Source organism: Alligator sinensis, unplaced genomic scaffold, assembly GCF_000455745.1.
Source record: "Alligator sinensis unplaced genomic scaffold, ASM45574v1 scaffold21_1, whole genome shotgun sequence".
NCBI lineage: Eukaryota > Metazoa > Chordata > Crocodylia > Alligatoridae > Alligator > Alligator sinensis.
The window spans coordinates 30,910-53,389 of NW_005842445.1; the positions used below are offsets into that span (position 1 = coordinate 30,910).

Genomic DNA, 22,480 nt, shown 5'->3' on the forward strand with positions numbered 1-22,480 from the left:
GTTACAGCGTGTCATACAACTATTGGCAGCACCACAATTTCCTGGGTGTTACGTCTTATCTTAGGGGCGAGGATTAGTTTGCTATTGGTTAGTATCCCCTATCAAGTTTCGTGCATGCGTATTTCAAAAGCAGAACTGCGGCAAAAAGTTCTGTCGCATGCGCAGAAGAAAAGGGGAACTACGGCAAAGTTAGTGTCTGGTAGTAATCTTATACCTTAATGTAACTTCAGGGCATTATGCAAGTATGGCTATAAAATGCAGAGCAAGCAAGAAGGAAAAGAAACCCACAACTCAGTCGTTAGGCCTCGTGCTTCTTACACAAGGGATCATGAGGGGCTCATACGGTTATTACTCAAGAGAAGTCTAGGTCATGGTGTATTTTTACCACAAGGGGACACAGACACCCCTAGTGACAAGTCTGTGTGGGCTGGACCCTGCGGGGATCATGCTCCAGAAGTCCTGTAAATATTGGAGGAGGGGGCCTGAACATTGAAGAGTGAGAAGTCCTACAGAAGGGCAGTTTCTTGATGCTCCTTCTGAAGGGTCTGGGCCTCCTGCTTTGGACAGACAAAGAGGGGGTAGATACAGAAGTAGTCTGGAGTTGGAGGTAGGTGGGGAGTATCTCTCACAATGGAGAAACTAAGGAAGAGATGTATAAGTATGCCAGGTAAAAGCAATTCTCTAATGTACCAGATGGACACTCCCATTTCAGCAGCTACTGGTTGCAGTCTCTAATTCAGCTCTACATATAGTGTCCACATCCATCCATTCCCAACTACAATCCACCAGCTTCTCCATTCATCGCTCTTATCTACCCATCTCACCACCTCTTTAAAGCATTTTATCTAAATTATCTGAACAGTGCCACCTCTACTCCTATCTTCAGGGTCTCCCTCCATACCTGACCTGTAAACTAACCATAGCCAGCCACAATTTGCCACAGTAGGTTCATCATTTAATCCCTTGTCTAACCTGTTCTGAGGGCACTGATGCCTAGACGACAAGTGACAATGTGGTCTCCCAACAACTATTGTTTAGGTCTCAGTTTACAGTGGACGAAAGGAGATCATGTGTAAAACAAGTCAGACCTAGAGACAGAGCAAGGAAGGAAACTGCATGCTAGTTAACATGGAAGAGGAACAAAGACAATGATGCAGTGAAGATGATGTGTTTTGCACAGGGTTGTAACATTCAGCTGAAATGTCCCCTGCCCAGTGACCACAAGGTCAGCGCAGGCTAATATAGCTCTAACTGAATACAACGGCTGCTACTGCGGGTAATGAGCTGAACTAGGCTACACACGTCCAGCTACCAGGTATGGCTCCGAACAGGAGTTCCAGCCATAGCCCCTCAGTCATCATAAAGCACCTGCAGCATGATCCATCCTGGCGTCCATCCTACCTGTGGGGGTCCCTGCCCCTGGTCACCCTGGGTCGGGGCATTGTGACTCAGTGGTTAAAGCCATCTCCCAGGTGCCGTTATGACATCATAACTGCTCTCAGCCAATCTCAGCCACCCGCTCCTGGTCATTTGCATTCGGAGAGCTCGCTAGTCTCTCCCAGTCCGGCTTAGGCACCACATGCTTTGCTGGTGAGGGGGGCAGGCTTGCAGGGCTGGATACCTCAGGTGTTAAAGGTTTTTGAGGCTTGCATGAAAATGATGAGATTTCAAACCAGTGATTTTGATTTTCTGGCCAGTACTGAAGGCCCCAGGGTCAGGAGCTAAGCTTTCTTTCAAAAACCCAGAAATACTTATTATTCCTTATTCAGTTTCTGACCTAGACCCTCGGTGCTTGGAGCCAGGGCTTCAAGATGCTCCAGGACCAGCCACATATGGATGCATGGGGGGAGGGGATCCTCACCCACCTAGATCTCCTCAGCTTGTGAGGCCTGGTCAACATTTGCCCTTCCTTCATGCAGATACAGAACTAACAGTTGGGCAGTGGTGCAAGGGCAGCTGAGCCTGAGACTGATGTGGTAGTGCTGCCCATTACTGGAAGATAACACCCCAAACCATGGTACTCCCAGCCGTGGATTAAGCCCCAGGTGATCCCACCCCCTGCTGCCATTATCTGTTGGATCTGTACCTCCCATCCTTCAGCTCTGAGCAGGAAAAGGCTCCACAGGGCCTGGTGCTGGGCTGCAGCCAGGCTCTGCTGCTGCCAATGCCAAGATTCCCATAGGTGCCGCAAAGCTGGGCCCTACCCTGACCCCACCACAGCAAACTTCTGTAGCAGCTGACTTGCAGAGTGTGTGAGCCCAGGCCCCAGTTCCTTTCTCTTACAGCACCTAGGGACAGACATTTCCCCTTGTATTCAGCCGGTAAAACCCAGACTAGCTCCTGTACTCATACAACTCATGGCACAACCAGCCAAGGTAATGTAGAGAATTAAGGGACCGTGGCCCACTCCTTAATTCTGCTCTGCACTCACAGATGTGGGTAGGTGCTCGCACATACATGCGTCTCTTTGGAACTGGCAGCTGAGGCTTCTCTGATAATGAGAGACCCCAAGCAGCAGGAAGCCAGCACAGTCAGCCTCTGCAGGAAATGTTCCTCACCTACTGTAACACTGGGCATGTCAGGAGCAGGGAGATTTCATTTTGATCCCTTCTGCAATGCTTTTTCTGCAGCTGGTCCTATGGCCATCTCCCAGGTGCCGTTATGACATCAGAACTGCTCTCAGCCAATCTCAGCCTCCTGCTCCAAAGTACTTCTCTTGTTCTTTTTAGGATGCCTTAAATTTCAAATTCCTTGTTCAGTAAACACTCTCCTCAGAATGCACTGTTGCTGTTCAAGAATTTATTAATTCAATTTAATAATTCAATAATTTAATAATGTTCAAAAAATTATTAATTCAATTTCACTACGTAACATCTAATATTAAGTCTGGTAAAAGGACCATCAGGCTTTAACAGTACTAGTCAATGGCTCGATGCCTAGCTAGCAGCCAGTATCAAATGGAGAAGACAAGAACGGAGGCAGGATATAATAACAGCCTTCAACTAGATGAAGAGTGACAAAGAAGATGGAGCTAGACTGTTCTCAATGGTGGCAGTAAAAGGAACAATGGTTTCAAGTTGCAGAAAGGGAACCTGAGTTTAGATATTAAGAAAAACTTACTAAGAGGGTAGTAAAGCACTGGAACAGGTGACCCAGAGAGGTTATAGAATCTCCATCTTGGAGGCTGTTAAGCCCCAGCTAGACAAAGCCTTGACTTGGATGACATAGTAGAGGAAGGCCCTGTGTTAAGCAGAGGACTGGACTAGATCACCTCCTGAGTTTCCTTCCCAGCCTCATTCTCTATGATTCTATGATTCTGATGTCACGGATGCCTCGGCCAACCCTCAGCCTCCCTTCTGAGTCATTTGGATTCCAATACCTCATTGGCTGAGATTCCCTAGTAGGAGACTGGCTAAGTCAGGGAGACTGAGGCAAGCAGATGGTTCAATGATGAGAGGTGCTGAGCACCTGCAGCCCCCAGGTATCAGCATCAATGGAGCCTCTTCACACTGGAGCATCAGGCCCAGAGACCCTCTGAGGCAGCGCAGGATGGAAAGGGGAAAAGGAAGATTAGACAAGAGATGAGATATTGGATCTACCATTCGCTGGGTGTGGGAGAAGGGTATTTTAAAGATCATGCATGTCCCAAAGAACTGGAGATGAGACTGAAATGGCATTAGCTAAATAGTTTAGAAGAGAGGTTCAGAAAGGTTATTGAGATACCTGTAAGCTATGTCTGAATCAAGAAGCAGGTGCGTTAGATTTTGGAATGGGTGGGTGGATGGACTAGAAGTTGTGCTACCTCTCCCTGCAGACATGGGTCCTGCACAGGGTGAGTGACCATCTAGGTGTGGGTCCAAGAGCTAGTTCTCCGGAACCAGCAGGGTCCTGGGTATTGAACGCTCCCATTGGATATGGTTGGGGGGGGGACAGCGTGAAAGTGGCATCCACCCCACTCAGAGCAGGGGCAGACTCTTGTATCCCACATGCAGGGCTCTGCAGGAACTCCCTCTGCCCCACTGAGTTGCTGCACAGCATATCAGATGAGAGGTGCTCCCTGTCCAGGAGACAGGGTCACTGCTGGTTCCTCAGTAACATGCTTTTTCCCAGGCCCAAGAGGGAGACCAAGATGGCATAGGCTAGAGGCCACCACTGGCCACAACTTCCTCCATTCCCTTTCCAATGGCACTCCTGGCCTGTGGACATCCCGCGGGTCCCTTTGGAGCATGGACCACTTCCTACTCCCATGAGACCCATCAAAGTGCACTACTCAGGCCTGAAAACCTCACTCCATTTCTCATATAGAAGAACAAACAGTGGTGGGAGTTGGTTGATTTTCAGATCCGAGGTGAAATTCCTGTAACAAATACAAGACATGGAATCTCCAAAAGGGATCTTTGGAAAACCCAGCCTTCACGGCTCCTGAAGTTCAGCAAGACCAGACTCTTCCTTTTAAACAACAGAAGGAATCTGCATCCAGCAGGTTGTGGCTTTTGTTTTGGTCTCTGATTTCCATGAACTGCTGATTTCCTGCTATAGCCATATACAACACCATACCCTCTTGGGAACTGCCTCTTTGCCTGAGTGGTTGTGAATGTACTACAAACACAACAGAAAGCCTAGAAAATAAGATGCAGGGATGTGTAAGAAATAAGAGAACGCCATCCCTGGTGGCTTCAGCAGAGGCAGCTATGCTGTGAGGGACAGAGATTCCTGTCAAATGACACATGTGAAATGAAAAAGGAAGCATTAAAAATTGAGGTTTCTCTGCATCTGTGTAGCATCCCAGAGTGCTGCAGGCTGGCAGTTCCAAAGCCCTGGGATGTAGTTTAGGTCTCTGCTGCTCTCCCTGTAGCACAAGATTGCAGGCTTTTTGCTGGTAGACACATCTCATTTCTGCAGCCCCACAATCCCGAGTCTGCTACAGCCATCTCCCTCATCAGTCCCTTCTGTGCCACCTGTCTTCTGGGTCCATGCATTTAATTCTTTCCTGCTGGTTCCATCATCTTCTCACAAATACAGAATTGAGATTCTTCACACCTGCCCATCCTAGCTGTCCCACCCTGGACATATGCACAAGCATCACCTGAATATCTTGCATGACTTGGGTCCAGGAGCTGAATCCTGGAATGTGAAGTCACAATTTACAGTTCAGGTCCATCCATCTCAGCTCAGTACACCAGGACACATGGTCAGGAGTTCTCTGCACTGGTTGTACGGACAGCAGGGGACACTGAGGCAATAGCCTAGAAGGAAGGGCAGAGATGCTCAAAACTACATGTGTCAGAGGAGAATTTCCCAGGGCAGGATCCCTACAGCCTCACAGCACATAGTACAAGGCAGCACAAACATGCGTATGGGCCAAACCTCACTTGAGAAAAACTTGGAGTCCCAAGCAAGTCCTCCTGGAATCAAATCAGTAGAATGGAGGTTTCTGTTCCTTCTTTCCTACAACGAAATGTTTCTCCCAGAGATGTCTCCATTCCCCACAGTACCATATACACACCATAAGCACAGAAACTATCCATGATATAAATTCCTGTATCAAATGGCTCTTCCATGTAACCTGCACTTACAATCCACCAGCCTTCCCAATTCCCACTAACCTATATCCTAGGCCTCCAGTGGTTCAAATCTGCCAACCCTTGAGGTACCTCAAATAGCTGCCCTTTCTTGTAGAAGTCAGTCTGCCAGAGCCATGGGAATGGCCTTTACCATGGACAGTTGTAGGGAGAGAAAAGTGATTTCAGGGCAGAGAGTGGCTGTCATGAGTATGTCCCACCCTCTGCAATTGAGCTCATTAGCTAAGGCAGTCACCAGGCTTTACATAGATACAGTCACTAGTCCAAGTTAATTGCTGCAGATGTCCTAGAGCCATCACATTTCTAGCCATGAAGATTCCTGCAGCTTGGCAGGACCAGACACCCCATTGTATACAAAGGGAGGCATCTCTGTTATGCAGGGCAAGTCATTAGGGATCGAGCTAAGTTAGTCACCAAGCTTTACTGGCATATGGCAACTAGTCCTAATACATTGCTGAAGATGTCCTTTACCCCTCACATTTCCTGTACTGCACATCAATAGTGTTACTTGGGGTTGGGGAGTGGGGCAACAACCCTAGAAGCCAAGTGAGGAGGGAAATCAGAATCAACCCACACTCTGGTACCCTGAAGGAGGGGGATGTAGCAGCGCTGTTAAAATTGCAGAGGTACCTGGGGAGTCAGATGTCCGGGAGGTGGTAGCGCGTCAGAATTCCACTGTGTATATTGAGTCCATGAGTTTCTGTACCTACTACCTAGGAGGCTGATGAAGTGCGGTTTATAGGCCCAGCTCTAAAAAGTGGTTTGTATATTCAAACAAGTACCTAACCTCATCACCAAAACTGAAGCCAACTTCCTACAACTCAAAACACAAAACCTGCCTTACTGCTGCAAACTGCACACCAGAATTCATCAAAGACAGTAATACCCAAGTACCTGTGTGGGTACATTCCTCATTAAAAAAAAACACTCTGCCTCCAGTCTCTCAGGCCTGATCCTGAGAGGGAAGAATTTACAAACCACTTTTCTGGGGCTATGAACTTCACGTCATCAGCCTCCTAGGTACAGAAACTAGTGGACTCAGTATAGATTAGACAGTGGAATTCTGACACACTGTGACCTGCCGGACATCCGGCTCTCCAGGAACCTCTGACATTTTACCTGCACTGCTACATCCCTCTCCATGTCCCCACCCCACAACATGCCAGCCTCTACCTCACCCCCTGAGGCCTCCATTTCCATTTTCAGTGACTGGATTTCTTGCCTGCATTGTGAGCAGGACAGCCTCTGGCTTTTTTACTATTTCTTCCCTCCAGGACCAGGGGACACATCAACTGCACATGCTTCCTTAGCCTGACAAAGGGTTTTTGCACCCAAAAGCTGGCATCCCAGGCAGCTAAACTGACTCACCTGGAGCCTCACAATTCCACTGCAACCAGCAAGCCTCAGGCCTGTCAAAGACGTGACAGGTCTGAGCTTTCCCCAGCCAAGACTGTGTTCATGCATGTGTTAGCTGGAGGTTATGGCACCTCCTACAGTCTTTCACCAGGGGATCATTGGTCCGGGCCTTTAGGGGGCTGCCGCACCACCAGCAGTCCCACCAGGCCTTCCTACCCTGGCAGGGAGCAGTTTTAGTGGTCATACCCAGGACCTGGGGCCTCCTTCTTCCCCAAAGCCCCAGCTCATACCTCCAAGTTCATCCTGTCAGGGGAGTGAACTCAGCTGGGACATGCTCTTTCCGTGAGCCCCCAGCTGACAGCTGAGCATTTATGGTTTATAAAAAATGAAAAAAGAAAATTGGTGTAGACAGAGTGAGGAGGGTGGCACTCAGTCCATTTGCAGGTGGAGCTTGGGGAACCCCAGCAGAGGGAGTTTCACTTTCAAGAACACCAGCTTCTCCACCAAACCAGGATACAAGCCGATGCAGTGGAATGTCACAACACCCCCAGCAATGCTGAATGCCCTCTAGCTTGGAACACCAGTTGGAGGACAGGACAGGTGTTGCCAGGCAACTGTGGCCAGATCCTGCCACATCTGGCTTCAGATTGCGCAGTAGGCCAAGTGGTCCCAGTTCAGTGCCTCCACATCCTCAGTGAGATAGGTAGCCACCCAAGGCTGGGGTCTGGTGCATTTGAACCCCATCATTGAAGCCATGCCCATGGCTCACAATGGCAGTGGCTGGCGTGATGGAAACTAGCTGGTACTGGTGCCAGTGTTGGTGCTGGGAGTGCTGGCACAGGAAGTGGATCCCCCTCTTCCATATCCCCTCACCTCTGCCTTTCTGCCTCCCTGACTCTGTTGAACAGCACTTGCATCCAGTGATCGAGGGTTTGGGGGCTGCCAGTGCACATGCTCCTCCTCACCCCAGAGGTGCACATGTACACCAGCATGTGGACCTTACTGGAACACAAGGGATCCAGCTGTCTCCTGATACCCTCCTTCAGCCACCTCACCAGTGCCTGTCTGTCTGGTGGCAATGGGCTGGCCCCGCCAAGAACATTGATCCCCCGGGACGTCTCTATTTGGTTCTCCAGTTCCCTCACTATGGGGATCACCTGGCTAAGTAGGGCATCACCAGCACTGAGGGTCTTGGTGGCCTTAAGGAAGGGCTTGAGCAACGCCAAGATCTAGGAAATGGTTCCTCATTCAGCTCTGTAAGGGGGGCTGCTGATCCCAGTATCCCCAAGCAAGGCCATATCATGGATGGCTGTCTATTGCTCTACCAGCCTTTCAAGCACCAGATATGTGGAGTTCCACCGAGTCTCCACATCCTGCACAGTTTTGTGCCGTGGGATGCTCAGCTATGCCTGCTTCTCCTGCAGCATCTTGCCCAGCTTGATGTTCCAGTGGAAGTAACCCACAACCTTCCTGCATTTTGAAATGAGCTGGCTTGTAGTGTTAGTGGTGGCGGTGCCATCACTGGCAGCCCTGTTCCCCTCTTACTATTAGGTGCAGCCTGTGTGCCACACAGTGGATGTCAACAAAGTTGGCATCATGGACAGTCTTTACCATCTTGGCCCCATTGTCAGTGACCATGAAACAATGTGGTTCATGGACAACCATGATCTCCCTTGCCATGTGGGACTTATCCAGCACCTCAGCTTGGAGGAGAGCCCACCAACAGCCTGACTGATCACATGAGTGCCCTGTGAGGGAGAGGTAGGTGCGATCACCACCTCAGCTGCTCCAGATGTCGGAGGTGAAGCGTAAGGCTACCTGCGGCCCTGCCTTGCACAGCTCCTCCCTCAAGTACTCCCTGCATGCTTCATACAGGGAGGGCACCACCATCTTGCTAAAAATGGCATGTGCGGGCACTTGGTAAGATGCGTCCATGAGTGTCATGAGCCACCTGAACCCTGGCTGCTCAACTAAGGAGAAGCGCTGGCTATCCAGAGCAAACGTCTCCACAATGGTCTGGGTGATCTCGCTCACCTTCGGAATGTGCTCCCGTCTGTCTGCAGGTTTCCCCCATTGCTCCAGGGTAGCCTGCCTCTGCTTTGCAGAGGTGGAGGCTTTGGAGCAAACAGGGGACTTCCCCACTTCTGGGTTGAGGGTGGGGATCCTGCCTTATCCCGCTCCTCAACAGGCTGAGGCACAACACCAAGAGGAGCTGCCTCAGCTGAGCCACTTGCCTGAGCCTCCACAACCTCCTCAACCGCCTCCAAGGTGCTGCTTTCTAAACAAGGAGACCTGGGTCTAGTGGAGCTTTGAGGGGTGTGGAGCACAGACTCTGATTTCTCCTTGGTCCCCAGAATTGCTTGCTGTGGAAATGCGATGTCCTGCAAAGAGCATAGGACTTCATAGATTTCAAAGATTTCCTAGACGTTAGGGCTGGAAGGGACCTCGAAGATCATCAAGTCCAGCCCCCTGCCCCAGGGCCAGGAAGTCTGCACTCTTTACAAATGCCCAGATGGGATAGATGGAGTTGGCACATTGACTGACAATAACAGGCCATAGGCATGTGTACACATGTAATTAATGCACCTGAATCTTCTTCAGAGAAAATACAGGTTCATTAAAGCACTCCAGGGTGCACATCTACATATGTGCCCCCAGCAGGAGCATATTGTTCCTGACAAGAGCAACCTAGTCCATGGCTTCTCCTGCCCTGCTCCTCCCAACTGCCAGGGGGAGGTCCAGACTCCTGATCTCAACATAGCCAAAACAGCTTTCCCCACTGGGCAGGGACTGGCCTGGATGACATGATGGGATATATGGGACATTTGGGAAGGGCCACAGTGACATGGATCTCTGAATTCCTGGTTGGATGCTGAACTGTAAACATCTGTGTTGAAACATATTGGTCACAAGCCTTTGACATAACACTCTCAGGGCCTGACCTCCAGTTGAACACTGCTGGGGAGTGGAAGGATCTGTGGAAAGAGGCCCCGTCCATCCATCATGATCTCTCCTCATCTTCCTTTCAGCATTCACGCTCCAGAAAGACTCAGCCTGATGCACATGTTCCTGGAGTGCACCAGCTTGCAGCCCCTGAATCTCCTCCTCCACAGTCTCTTGTTGAAGGTCTGGTGGCACTTTTCCCTCACTTCTTTATGTATTCACTCCCCATCCATGGCCCCACCAAAGCACAGCACCTCCTGGTTCACCTCCTCCTCCCCCTGGGCAAGTAGCCTATTCACATCACCAGGAAGGATGTTCTGGCTGGGAGCTTCCCCGGGGACTGTGGGGCCATTTTCCTGGGTTTCCTATGGTCTGTTCTCCAGGAACAGCTCCACTGGGCAGTAGCCGCCAGCTCCCTAGCTGTGTTTTAGAGTTTATGGGTGCTCTCTGTTGTGTTCTGCTCAGTGACCCCAAGGGTGCCCTTGTTTTGACCCTATGACCTACATGCACTTCCCTTTTTGGCATTTTTTCCCCGATAATCACTGGGACATTTTGTCTCTCAGTACTACCAAGGGGCGGCCTTATGTAACTTGATGGGCCTGAGCCCACATACAAAATGGTCCAAAGAGGCAGGCAAACCACACCAGCAGCAGCAGCAGCAGCTGATCACAGCATCCTAGGCACCAATGCTACACTGAAGGACAGAGGAAAGGGACAATACCTGACTGGGATCCAACTGCCCCCAACACTGAGTGGGACCCTTCCTCTTGAACCCCCCATGCAGAAGCTCCCTTTGCCCCATTCACCTGCTGTACAGCACATGGGATGAAGATGCTCCAACTCCAAAGACCTGGTCACTGCTATTTTCTCTACAACAGGCATTTCTCCTCTCCCAGAGGGAGGCCAGGGTGACACAGGCCAAGAGCCATGCCTGGTATCTAGAGGACAACACCTAACACCGAGTCACCCATCCTCTTTCCAATGTCAATTCTGACCTGGTTGTACCCCATGGACCCCTTCAAGGTATGCAGCTCCCCCTGCCCTAAAGAGAGCACAGTAGCACATCTGACCATTCCTGATACAAGCCACCCATTCCTCAAGCAAAGGGACATACACGTAGTGGGAGATCTTTTATTTTATAAACCAAGGTACCATTCTGGTAGCAGATAGAGGACACAGAGCCTCCCAGAATAGCAGTGGAAATCTAAGTCCTTAGGGCTCCTGCTGTTGGGCAAGAACAGAGTCTGCCTTATACACAACAGTGGGCATCTGTGCTTGGGCATGAGAAGTTACCAGGGGATAGTGGGTGTTTCTCTATGTGATTTCCATGCAATTATGATGCCCTGCACAGCTGTACACATCATTAGTTCTTGGATATTTTTGTTTGCCTGAGGGGTTGCCAAGCTACTGTGAATGCCCAACACAGGGTCAAGAAAACAAGCATGGATGTAATGAAGGCCGGAGGGTCCCAACTCTTCTGGCTCTAGCACTTGCAGCTTGGCTTAGGGGGAGAGAGATTTCTGTTACCTAGCTTAAGCATGAACTGAAAGAGATGACGGAAGGGACTGAGGTTTGTCTCTGTCTATGTGATTTCACAGACAGCCTGGGGTTAGCAGTCAAACTGCCCCAAGATGCAGTTTAGGAACCTGCTGTCCTCCCTGTAAACAGCCGCACAACTTCCAGGGATTTTAACTGCTGGATCCATTTCTGTTCCTGAGCTCCACGTTCCTCTTTCAGGAGCAGCGATCTCCTTGACCATCCAAACCACATTGTCTCTCGGGTGGGTTAATCACATTAATATTTACTTTGTGCTTCCTTCTTCTTCTCACAAATGCAGAATCGAGGGTCTCCACAGCCTCCAGCTTTAACTTTATTACCTTGCAAATATGCACAAGCTCCACCCGGATAATTCTGAGGACTGGGATCTGAGAGCACAAACCTGGAAGGTAAAGCCACAAGCTACAGTCAGGTCTATTCTTCTGAGCCCTGTGTTAGGACACAGAGCTGGGAGTTCTCCCTGCTCACAGCAATGACTGCAGGGGATGCTCTCATGCCATAACCCAGCAAAAGGAAGGTCAGAGATGCTTTGCAGCTCAAGCCATTACAATTGGTTGGATGAGAAACAGGCAGCACAGGACCCCTGCACACTCATGGCACATTTACAAGGCAGGGTGTGCTCAACTTTGATTCCTCAGCACACTTCATGTGAAGACAATTTCAGCCCTCCAGATATTGGTCCTGCAATCAAATGTGGAAAATATTCTGTTTTCTCCCCATCCTGTGCCGGCATGCTGACCCAGGGAAATCTCTGTTCCCAAGGTGGGTGAGAGAAGAGGCCCCAGGTTTCCATACAATTCACAGATCACATCAGCTCAGGCGGTATGCATCGGATACATTCATGTACTGTATGGCTCTTCTATGCATCATGAACCTGTGATGTGGCAAACTCCCCTGTTCCCACTAATGCACCTCTCACATCTATGATCTAACACCATCATCTCATAAGCAATATAAAATGGCTACTCCTTATTATGGTATATTGGTCTGCCAAAAACATGGCAAATTGCATTGAAGTGGACAGTTTCAGGAAGAGAAAAGCTATTGAGGGCAGTGAGGAGGTATCATGACTGTTCCAGCCCTGCACTGTTGCACATGGTCACTAGTCACAGAGAGGAGCCTGTATAGTGGCAGCAGTATCTGGGGGTGTTTGAGATAAAACACTCAGATACTAGCACCAACCCTCCACTGCCAGCAGTGTCAGCCCCTTATGGCTCCAGGGGAAATTGCACCTAGATGCAAGTGCTGTACTTCAGCGCAAAGCTGAGTACAGGGCGTGCAGCTGGTCCTCTGTGGACTGCCACTGGTGGTGCTACCTTCCCCAGCTCTTCCTCACCACCAGGCAGCCACTGTGCCCACCCCACACCCCTGCCTTTTTCTGAGCAATGCGCTTTGCTGCATTTAGAAGGGCAGACAGACACTTTGCAGAAAAATTAATCCCCTCTACCCCTCCAATGCTCCTGGGGCTGGCAGGAGGTGCCACGTGACATGGGGGTGATCACTGGCCTCAAAGACCCTGCAGAAGCAGCCACAACACCAGAACCTGACATTATTCCCTGAGGTACAGATCAGAGGTCAGCAGGTGCAGACAGTAGTACACTGGGAAACAGGTCGTTTTTTCCACAGTACCTCTCATTTCTGGTGGGATTTCCTCTGGCAGGAGAATGGCACCTATAATATGTTTTGTGCTTTTAACCTAGGTCTTAGACACACAGACACAGATACATACATATACCTTCTCAGGTATAAGAGTGAAGCGTGCTGCCAATTTTAATCTAGGAAGAATGTGTGCCCCAGATATCAAAAGGTTGGGAACCACTGCCCTAGTGACACAGACTTACAAGCCAGAGGAAAGAGCTGAAGCATCCGCCCAGACCCACGTTCCTTCTCTGAAGTCAAACGACAATCCAATCCAGAATGGGTAGTAGTATGTACTACTTCCACGATCTTCAGCATATTCATAAGACCTTGTGGTGATGAAACTCTGCACAACAATAGGATCAGGTGGAATGGCAGTGAGTTGTCTCAAACACATGGAGAGCACCAGCAGAGCGCTATGTATAACCATGAGACTCAATGTAGAGATTCCCCTTGCAGAAAACTGGGCAGCCTGCACCTCCATAAGACCTAGTGCCAGTCTGGCCAGGTAAGTACTCAAACCTACTGCAGGTAATACTGTAGGATCAGACACATGGCTAAACCCATGCACACAGTACTCTGGAAATACAATAAAACACCTGTGTGCATAGAGATAAACCCCACACTGAATCCTATCCTCCCCATCCTCCCCACCCCCAGCCCACTTGAAGCTGCGCCAGAAAGTGCAGCCCTAGAGCCTGACTCCATTCTGGCTGCATTCACATGGTCACGTTGTACTCGTATATTAAAGAAATCTCTCATTTACCAACTCTTCTTTAGTCTCTGTCTTGAGCAGCTCGGCAGATTGAGAAGTGCAGGAGGAATTACATTGATTCCAAGTTCCTCTTTTAGGAGAAAAAAGGTAGGACCTGTCCTGCTTGGCAGTCCAGAGCACTGGACACTTCTCCCCTGGAACAAAGACACACCGCAAATCAACCCATCACTTTCCCCATTGCCCTGTGCCGGGCATGTTGCTGTCAGGAACAAAACGGATTTCACCCGCTCTGATCCTCCACCTCATGTACCAGTGCACGGAAGCGGAACCTTCTGTTTCATACACCTGAAAGGGGATCACTGTTCCCCTCCACGAACAGCTGCTTCACTGCGTACAAGGGCAGAGAGTGGCGCCCACAGCCTTATGGGTGAGTCAGGAACCTGACACACCCAGGCAGGGAGGATCCCCCTTTCTCCACAACTCCCCACCAGCGGGACCTCATGTCCGCATCTCCAAGGATATCCCTCAGCCAAAGCCAGTCCATCTTTGGGTGGTGATGTTGCCTCACATACAGGACTAGACCTGCCCTGTGGAGACAACAGCCTATGATTTACCTGTGTCCTGGGGCTGCTTTCTCAATGTTCCCGGCAGGCTGGGTTTTTGGTAGGACGTTGGCTTAGAGGTGTGGTGGTCCCCTTCCATCACGGGGTTTTCCTGCTCTGTGCCCGGCTGACACACTGAAACATCAGTGCCTGTTATATATAATAAAAGCTGTAGTGAAGTTTCACAGATCCGATGCTCTGTCTTGTGCAGTGTCACACACCCCTCGGTTGCACTAATACTATTTGCACTTACAGCTGCTCAACATTTTCTCATGGAGCAGTTTTTCTTATTGCAAAAATGAGGATTTCTAAAAATTGAGCCCCACTGCACAAACAGCCATTTTGACTACACACTCCATGGAGCTGGGTCCGGTTGGCAATGGAAACCTGTCTTGTTCCTAGTATTCCCACCTGGAGGGAGGCAAGAAATGTGGAGGCTTGGACGCTGTGCTCCCATCTGAGGCTAACCAAATATCGAAAGCTTTGTTTTCGGGGGGTTTGTTAGTTTTGTTTCTTTTGGGTCTGTTTTTTTAAGAGTTGAAATCCAGGTCCTGCCCAGCTCAACGTACCTTGGGTGGGAGAATCATTGTGATTGGGCACAGAGTGAAGTGCCCAGAGCACCTCTCCCCAGTTAGCACAGATCTGCTGATATCAGTCCAACACAGCATCAAGGAGCTCACAAAACAATAGTATCATAATGCCTGCCCACAGCACACATCTACACCACAGCCCAAGCTTGTACCTCCAAACCAGTACTCACTTAAGAAACTAACCCACAAATGGGGATGTGCTGGACTGACATTCTGCTTAGAAAATCTATGATTAAAGTTGTATTTTTCACTGCACAAAACAACACAGATTTGCCCATATGACATAGCACTTGGAGTGTATGAAAATACTTTCTGTTTTCTAAACACAGGCTTCAGGGCTGCAGGCCAATTCTCTGCTGTGCTGATGAACCTAGCTGCAGGGAGTTCACCACAACTAGGCCCATTCACAGTAATCTGAGGCTCTAGCCCAGAATAGCCTCGTGTGCAGAAGGTCTAGTGGCTTATAACAGAAATAGCCAGGCATACAGGTGACAACACACATTGCATATAGTCTGCTAAAGGGACTGAAGCATCCAGCTGTGAAAACCATAATGTAACTGTGACCTCAGTTTTTTCAGACCAGACTCTCCCCACCTTATTATCAAGTGTGACCCAACGCAGGCTGCAAATAATACCATATGTTAGCCTCTTGCTAGAGCCATTAGAAAATGCTGCCTGCCCTCAAATATTTGTAAGGACTCCTATCAGATCCATAGTGATTCCTTCTCTATGAACTTACCATTGTAACCCAAAACTCCTGCTACTATCAATAAAATCAGGCAGAGAATCCCAAGAGCAAGGGTGGCAAGCTGCCATTGAAGAGGTGTAGCTGAAGGATCTGATGAAGAAAAACAGATAATGCAAGTATTGACATAAGCCAAACACAAAATTCACCTCATCAAACTTGGCAAGGGAAAGAAGGAAGAGGCTTGTGTGAGCACCTTCAAACATGTCTCCTAGAAGCAGCTGCATTTGTTGAAAAACAGTGAGTGGGGTGGCAGGGGAAAGAGCAGTATGTGAAAGGAAATGACCATTGGTGCTCCTAGGTGGACCAGGCCCTTCATTTGCAGAGCAGTCAGGCTGCCATGAGTATTCTAAACATGCTTTGTTCAGATCATGTGACTTGCAAATACTGAGCATAATGCCAACTGGCTTTTACAGTCAAATCGATCATCCACAACTGCCCTTCCATTATATATATATAAGCCCCAAATTTGCTTTTCATGAATGCTCATGCTGCTGTGCCTGGATATTAGGGTAAAGGGAACAAACAAAGAGTTGAAATGTGTTCAAAAACCCCTTCAAAATAGAGTGTGTTTTAATATTTAATTGAATGCTTCTGGGAGAAAACCACCTCACTCTGCCACTTTCTGTAGTCAATAATAATAATAATAAGCTATGATAATCACTTGGTATCATATCTGAAGAATTTCTTCCAACTGCCACTCTCTCTAGTCAAGTACCTACTAATAGTAGCCCCAGTGATTAACGTTTTATTGTGGCATTAGGGGGCACAGGTGCACCATGTCATTTAGCTTCCTTGCCATACAGCTGGTATCCTAGGTATAGAGTAGCACTGTCCTGGTATGGGGTGTAGCCACGGAGCAGGTACATTGGAAAAATGTCCAATAGCCAAAGTATCTGCTGTCACTCCATGGAACAGGCTGAGAGGTGATTTCCCAGCCAGTTTGGAGATCATTGATCAAAAGGATTAAACTTTCTTTATTTGTAGTTCCCTGTTACAGTTTTTAATTGGAATAAATGACATGAGCTTCATCTTAAACTGTATTTGTGTTTGTTATACTGAGTATAAAATATAGGATCATGCCCTAAGCCAGCAGCACATTCTCTATGGAAACTTGGTTATGAGTATGGATAGGAGGGCAAGTAAGCCCTCATGAGCTGGGTTTGCTGTCATCATGATGTTTTAGGCTCTGACCCTGGGGGTCTGGACCACAAAACTCCAAAGGTTTTGAAAGATGGACTAGACAGCTCCTTAGGCCTTTATCTTTAACAATAAAGAAAGATCTTTCTGAACTCTTACATTATTTTTTTTCTGTACTCTGAGATATGGAATGAATCAGTGGTGTAGCAAATGCCTAATTTACATCCAGAGTGTGAGACCATTTTTTTTTCTGGTTTGGGGGGTTAAAGTCCCAGCTATTCCAATGAGGCCATTATCTGAGTATAAGTTCCGATTTCCTATAAAATCTAAAGTAAGTTTCTTTGACTCATTGGTTGGACAGAGAAGCTGAACCCCTAAATGCTCTGAAAGAAAGAGTATAAAAAGAATACACATTGGAAATATATTATGGATTGTAAAGGAAAAATAAAATGCTGGTTACAAGCTCCAGGGCTGCACTGTGCTACAGTATTACGCAAGTGAGAAGCCCTATAAGGGAAGTATCAATTGAGTACATAGTTCACAACCTGGGTGTGACATGTTTTTTGTGTCTATGGTAGTAATGGGGAAAAGTGAAAGCCAAGTGCTCTTGTGAAACCAGGATAACATTACCTTTATTTCTCCTCCGAGGGCTTGGGCTGCCCCCAGTCCCTCTGCCCTCTTTCTCCTCAGCTCTCGTGCTTCTCTGCTGCTCAGGCAGGTTCTGAAACTTCAGCTCAGAATAAGTTGTTGTTTCCTCCTGTAATAGCAGGGTCCCTGGTTTCTCTGTTATCCCATGAGGGAAGACAAAATTTAGAAAAGTAATTCAAAAGGGAGACAGAAAACAGCTGTCACAGCTCAGGTAGATGCAGGAGCCAAAGCCAAAGGGCCCCCAGAAATATCGCATCTCAGATGGGGGGAAACAGAAGAGAATCCAGGGCCCAATAACGAGGAAGTCCCAGTGAATGGGTTATAGGCAGTGGAATATACAGAGATGCTGTGAGCTCACTTGGTTTTGTGATCACTGGAGAGGCATGTGACTGAGGAATTGAGAGCTCCTCAAACACTACTCAGACAAATCAAAGGTTTGGATATTTGCTGCTGATGTTTTTTACCAGCTACATGGAAATATACAGTAGTGTACAGCTTTAACTCTAAGCAGTATATACAGTGGTAACCCCAGCCATCATGTTATCTAGGAAAATGCCCTTACGACTGAGGTGTTGGATTCAACCGGAGGTAACCCACTGATTGATTTTCAAAAGCCAGACTTGACTTGTCAAAAAGTGTTGGAGGCTTTTTTTCTGGGAATCAAAGGGATTAAGGCCCAGGCTCTCACCTGCTCATGTGCAAGAGCAGGACTGAAGGGATGAGGAGGGCACCAGAGCTGCACAGCACCTTGGGTCCTATGTGGTGCTTGGGAAGAATAGAAGCTGTCCTTTTGCTCAAATGTTAAACAGCTACAAATTGAGACATCTCAAGCAACCTGAAGAAGGGCATTGGCCAAAAGTGTCAGAGGGCTGCTTCTTTATTGTAAGCAGGTTTATTTGATGACAGTTAATACTTATAAAGTGATTTTGAATTTCTACCTCAAAAATACAATACTATCATTTTTGGAATTATATTTGATTCTGTGCTGTACCTTTCTTTCCAGGTTTCTTCCTTTTAGACCGATCAAATTTCACATCCGAGTAGGTTACCGCATGCTCACTCATGTCCAGTACTAGGGAGAGAGAAATTATACCCTGGGTTTGAGAAGGCTGAATCAGTTGGGTGGTACTCACTGGGGAACTGATGAGCTTCCTAAACAGCCTGATCCTTTGAGATAACTCTAGGAGGGGCTCAGCTTTCTAGCATGTTATACTCTGTAACCACTTTAGAAGATAAATCAACATTCAGGGAGGGTAATGTTAGCAAAGCCACTCAGAAGTTAGAAGACACCAGACTTACTGTGGCCTACACTACTAAATCAGCTCAGCTCTTCTGAGTTATCATGAATTAGAGCAGCGCATACTTTCCTCTTGCCCACCACTGTCTCCAGGTTCCTTCAGTGCACAGCATGGATGGTGTTCACCAAGTAACCACATGTTCAGAAAGTTTTTTGTGTGTGTTAATGAGTCACTATGACATGTTATCGTCATAGTTTAATGTGTATTACCTGTATTAGTGGCAGTTGTTCAAAAATTTTCTCACCAGAAAAACCCATAAGATTGTGTGACAAAATGTGACTGTTTAGTGTCAGTTTGGACAAAACAGCATTGCACTGTGGGAGGGCAGGGAGAGGCACGGAGGCAGAGTTATTGAGAGCACATACCTCATTTCCAATCAGTCTTTGGAACCAAAAAGCAAATTTCTCATGTTGAAATCTTGTTTTGAAAGCAAAAATCTCTTTTCCACAGTTCAACTCATGACTTTTCATATCAGCCTCATTGCCTTCAAGAAGTGTTGCAACATACTAGGTGCCTCTACACATGCAATTAATGAGCTGTGATAAACTCCCACGCAGTTCACGCCAGAGAAAAGTGCTCCTTAACACAGCATTTCCATGTGTGTGCAGGACTGCAGCACTTTGAGGCTGGGCAGAATAACCCTGGGCTACTAGAGGGCCCCAAACTCTGGATGGTGGTGTTGTGCAGCATCAGGCCTAGCTGGGGCACGAGGGTGCTATAATGTGGAGATGAGCAGCATACAGCCCCTGCATTTTAGCACCTTGTGCTCCATCCCATCCTTGTCACAATCTACATATGCATTTCAGTGGAGTTATTAATTTTCTGTGCCCTAATACCAGCACATGTGTACATTGTGATGCCAGGGAGACTATGGAGGACAAGTGTAATTCAACTAATTGCACTAGAGCTCTACCAGTGAAGAGGGAGTAGTCACTGTGGCAGCATACAGAGAAACCATGCTTGCCTAAGGTTGCTCCGGCTGGTCAGAGATGGGGCTCCTTCATACAACCAGGCCGGATCTTCTGCTGGTGCCAGTCAGCATCGTTCCACTGGAGCCCAAGGAGCTCTGACACCAGCACAAGCTCTGGCCCATTGTGCTTTAAGGAGAATGAAAGAATCTGAGCCTTGTTGCCCTCTTTCGGTACATGAACTCCTTTCAAATTAGAAGCTTCACCCATCTCCCATCACCCATCTCCCATACTGTGTCACGTCCTTGTGAGAGGACACCACAACCCAACCTGGGCTAAATCAATATCACAAGAAGATGACCGTTAACTTCTACCTGGTGACAACTACCCCAGCTAAGTCCAGCTCCTCGCTTCCTCCTCCCTGTCCCTGACAAACATTACTGCATCCCACAGCCTTCTCATTCATGCACTCATTGCAAAAACATTGACAAGCAGTTTCTCATGGTTCCCAGAATCACTCAACCCCATCTTGCATTTTCCCAAATCACCCAGTTCTGCTCCTTGGGCAGCGCAGTTTAAACCAGAAGGTATAACAGGATCACTCACCTTCTGGAGGAAACAACCCATCCCTCAAGCCACCCCTAGTCCTCCCATACAAAGACTCCAGGCCCCGTACCTTTTCTTTTTCTTCACAGATCACAAGCGGAGGATGATGGACTTCTGAATTTGGACACAAGAAGGTGTATCTGCCCTGCTCCCGTTGTTTGAGTCCCTGTAAAAGGAAAGATCACAGCGATGATTGGCTGGATGCGGCTCCATCTGTGACCCCACAGGAAACGCTCTGTCTGCTCATCTGAAATGCTCTCCCTCCCTAACACTGTTACAGAGCAGGGCTTTTATCTTTACAGTATGAGAGTTTCCAGGCTGAAGTGCTCACTGCAAAGCCCCTGTGGGGATGCTGAGATACTGAGCCTCTGCACAGCACAACCACTGTCCCCAACCAGGCTATCCCAGAGCCTCTTAAAGGTACAGTTCCCAGCATACCTTGTTGTAAAGTAAACAGCTCCTGCTGTCTTCACATGTAGCAGTTGTCCCCAGACGTCCTTTCAGGAGGAGCTGAGGTCAGGAACAGCAGACAACCTGTGAGTTTTTTCTGCCAAGTGACAGGGTTTCCAACACACACCTTACAGCATTTTTAGTCCTCATTATTGAAGACACCAGCAGAGTCCAGCCATACTGGATTCTCCCTTCAAGCCCCAGCTCCTGGAGCTGTGGGAGTGGGTAAGAAGATCAGTCGTCCCTCAGCAGAACATGCAACTTGCCACTGGGAGGCGTACAGGTGAGTTGATATCTTGACCCAGAAGGCACCAAAACAGAAGACACATCAGACTCACCCTTCTGGTGTGTTTACATCTCATGGCTTTCAACCCAAGTCTGGCTGTTCTCAACATGTGCAGGGTGCAGCCTTGACAGTCTACATACACCTCCTGCCTGTGCATGTCCCTATGAGAGGCTGTCTTCTCCAGTTACAACTACCTCCCTTCCTTGCCCTCTAACACTCCCTTGGAAGGCTTTTATCAGGTTCCCACGTCTCTGAGGCCTGATATAGCTCAGCACCCTCAACCACCAAAGCCCCTGAGCCCCTGTCTCCATCCACTACGCCCATCTGTCCTGGTTTCTACTCCAGACACTGGCCCATCCATCCTTTCAGTCCTGACTCTTCTCTTTTCATTTCACTCCCTCTAGTTCCCTTTATCTTCTTCTCTTCCTCCTTTTCTCTTTCAGACTCCTCCTCCTACACCTCTGCTCCCACACTACCCAGCAGGGTTTCCTGAGCTATGTGGCAGAAATGCCCCCGTCGGTGCCCCTCTCCAGAGATCTGTCTCAGCCGGCCCGAGAGGCTGCTGTTGAATCTCTCACAGCGGGGATCTCGCTCCTTGTCTGCAGACAAAAGCCTGGCGCCTGGGAGGCGATGCTCTGGTCACCTGGGCAGGGGGGGGAAGACCCGGCCCTGCGCGCGGGCCCAGGTAGCCAGGGATGCTTTGCAGATTGGACGGTTTGTAGCCAGTATTGGCAGCTTCGATTGGACCGGCTGCTGAGGTCAGGGAGGTTTTAAAAAGGCCTGGGCCAGGAAGAAGGGGAGCCATTATCCATGCGGTCATCCAGCCAGGTGAATCTGAACCTGGCTCTCTCCTCATCACCGCATGCTGCAAGAGCGCCCTGGCTCCAGAGGAAACAACAAGCACCTCTGGATGATGCGAGTGAGTAACCTACTAGAGATCCGATCAGATATTTAGCTTCAGTAACTCAGATGCGTGTTGAAACGGCTACCTCAGCCACCCTGGTTTGCTCTATGGGATTCCTTTGATATTCCTGTAAGATTTCTATGATATTGCTCTACCTTTTACCCTATTTCTGCCCTACCCCTGTAATCAATAAAGTTCTCCTTTGTGACCGGTGTGGAGACTTATTGAGGGGTGGGACTAAATTATGCCAAGGAGGCCCCTGAGGTCTGTGGACTAAGGGAGGCTTCCTAATAAGCCCCTGACTTGGGGAAGTGCCCCAAGTGCTTATACTGGGTCTAGCACCCATTGGACGATCAGGCCTGTGTTTTCCAAGGTGCACAGAGCCAGAAGTGAGTCCAGAGCCTTGGATGGTGGCAGCGGGACCCCCAGGCTAGCGGGTGTGCTCCAGGGAAGGGGTCGGCCGGACGGGAGGCACCCAAAGGGAGGCACTCGGAGCCTGGAAGGTGGTCGGG

The 22,480-nt window shown here is 48.7% G+C and overlaps 2 protein-coding genes across 2 annotated transcripts in view; both read right to left on the reverse strand.

Moving 5' to 3' along the window:
- Nucleotides 1-11,665: 11,665 nt before the first annotated feature.
- On the reverse strand, nucleotides 11,666-20,429 carry LOC112551376 (C-type lectin domain family 7 member A-like). Its single transcript, XM_025212107.1, has 8 exons — nucleotides 20,399-20,429; nucleotides 18,508-18,588; nucleotides 17,499-17,651; nucleotides 15,723-15,821; nucleotides 14,406-14,528; nucleotides 13,843-13,985; nucleotides 13,280-13,422; nucleotides 11,666-11,820 (listed from the first exon to the last, which is right to left on the reverse strand). Exons 2-8 carry the CDS (start codon nucleotides 18,578-18,580, stop codon nucleotides 11,676-11,678), a joined length of 879 nt encoding a protein of 292 aa, XP_025067892.1. The 5' UTR covers nucleotides 18,581-18,588; nucleotides 20,399-20,429; the 3' UTR covers nucleotides 11,666-11,675.
- LOC106722570 (C-type lectin domain family 1 member A-like) overlaps nucleotides 19,798-22,480 on the reverse strand; it is a 20,327-nt gene continuing 17,644 nt past the window's right edge. The window contains exons 6-8 of the mRNA XM_025212108.1: nucleotides 20,911-20,991; nucleotides 20,399-20,494; nucleotides 19,798-19,911 (exon numbers count right to left, since the gene is read on the reverse strand). Of these exons, the coding sequence (XP_025067893.1) occupies nucleotides 19,798-19,911; nucleotides 20,399-20,494; nucleotides 20,911-20,991 (291 nt within the window). The remainder of the gene's footprint in view (nucleotides 19,912-20,398; nucleotides 20,495-20,910; nucleotides 20,992-22,480) is intronic.

Coding starts and splice junctions, on each gene's coding strand:
- LOC112551376 (XM_025212107.1), bottom strand. CDS start 18,580: ATGAGTGAGCATGCGGTAACCTACTCGGATGTGAAATTTGATCGGTCT. Junction 13,423..13,842: donor CAGAGACTAAAGAAGAGTTG/GTAAATGAGAGA, acceptor ATTGTTGTGCAG/AGTTTCATCACCACAAGGTC. Junction 11,821..13,279: donor TCAGCTCTTTCCTCTGGCTT/GTAAGTCTGTGT, acceptor TTTACCTTCCAG/GTTTGTGCTCTCAGATCCCA.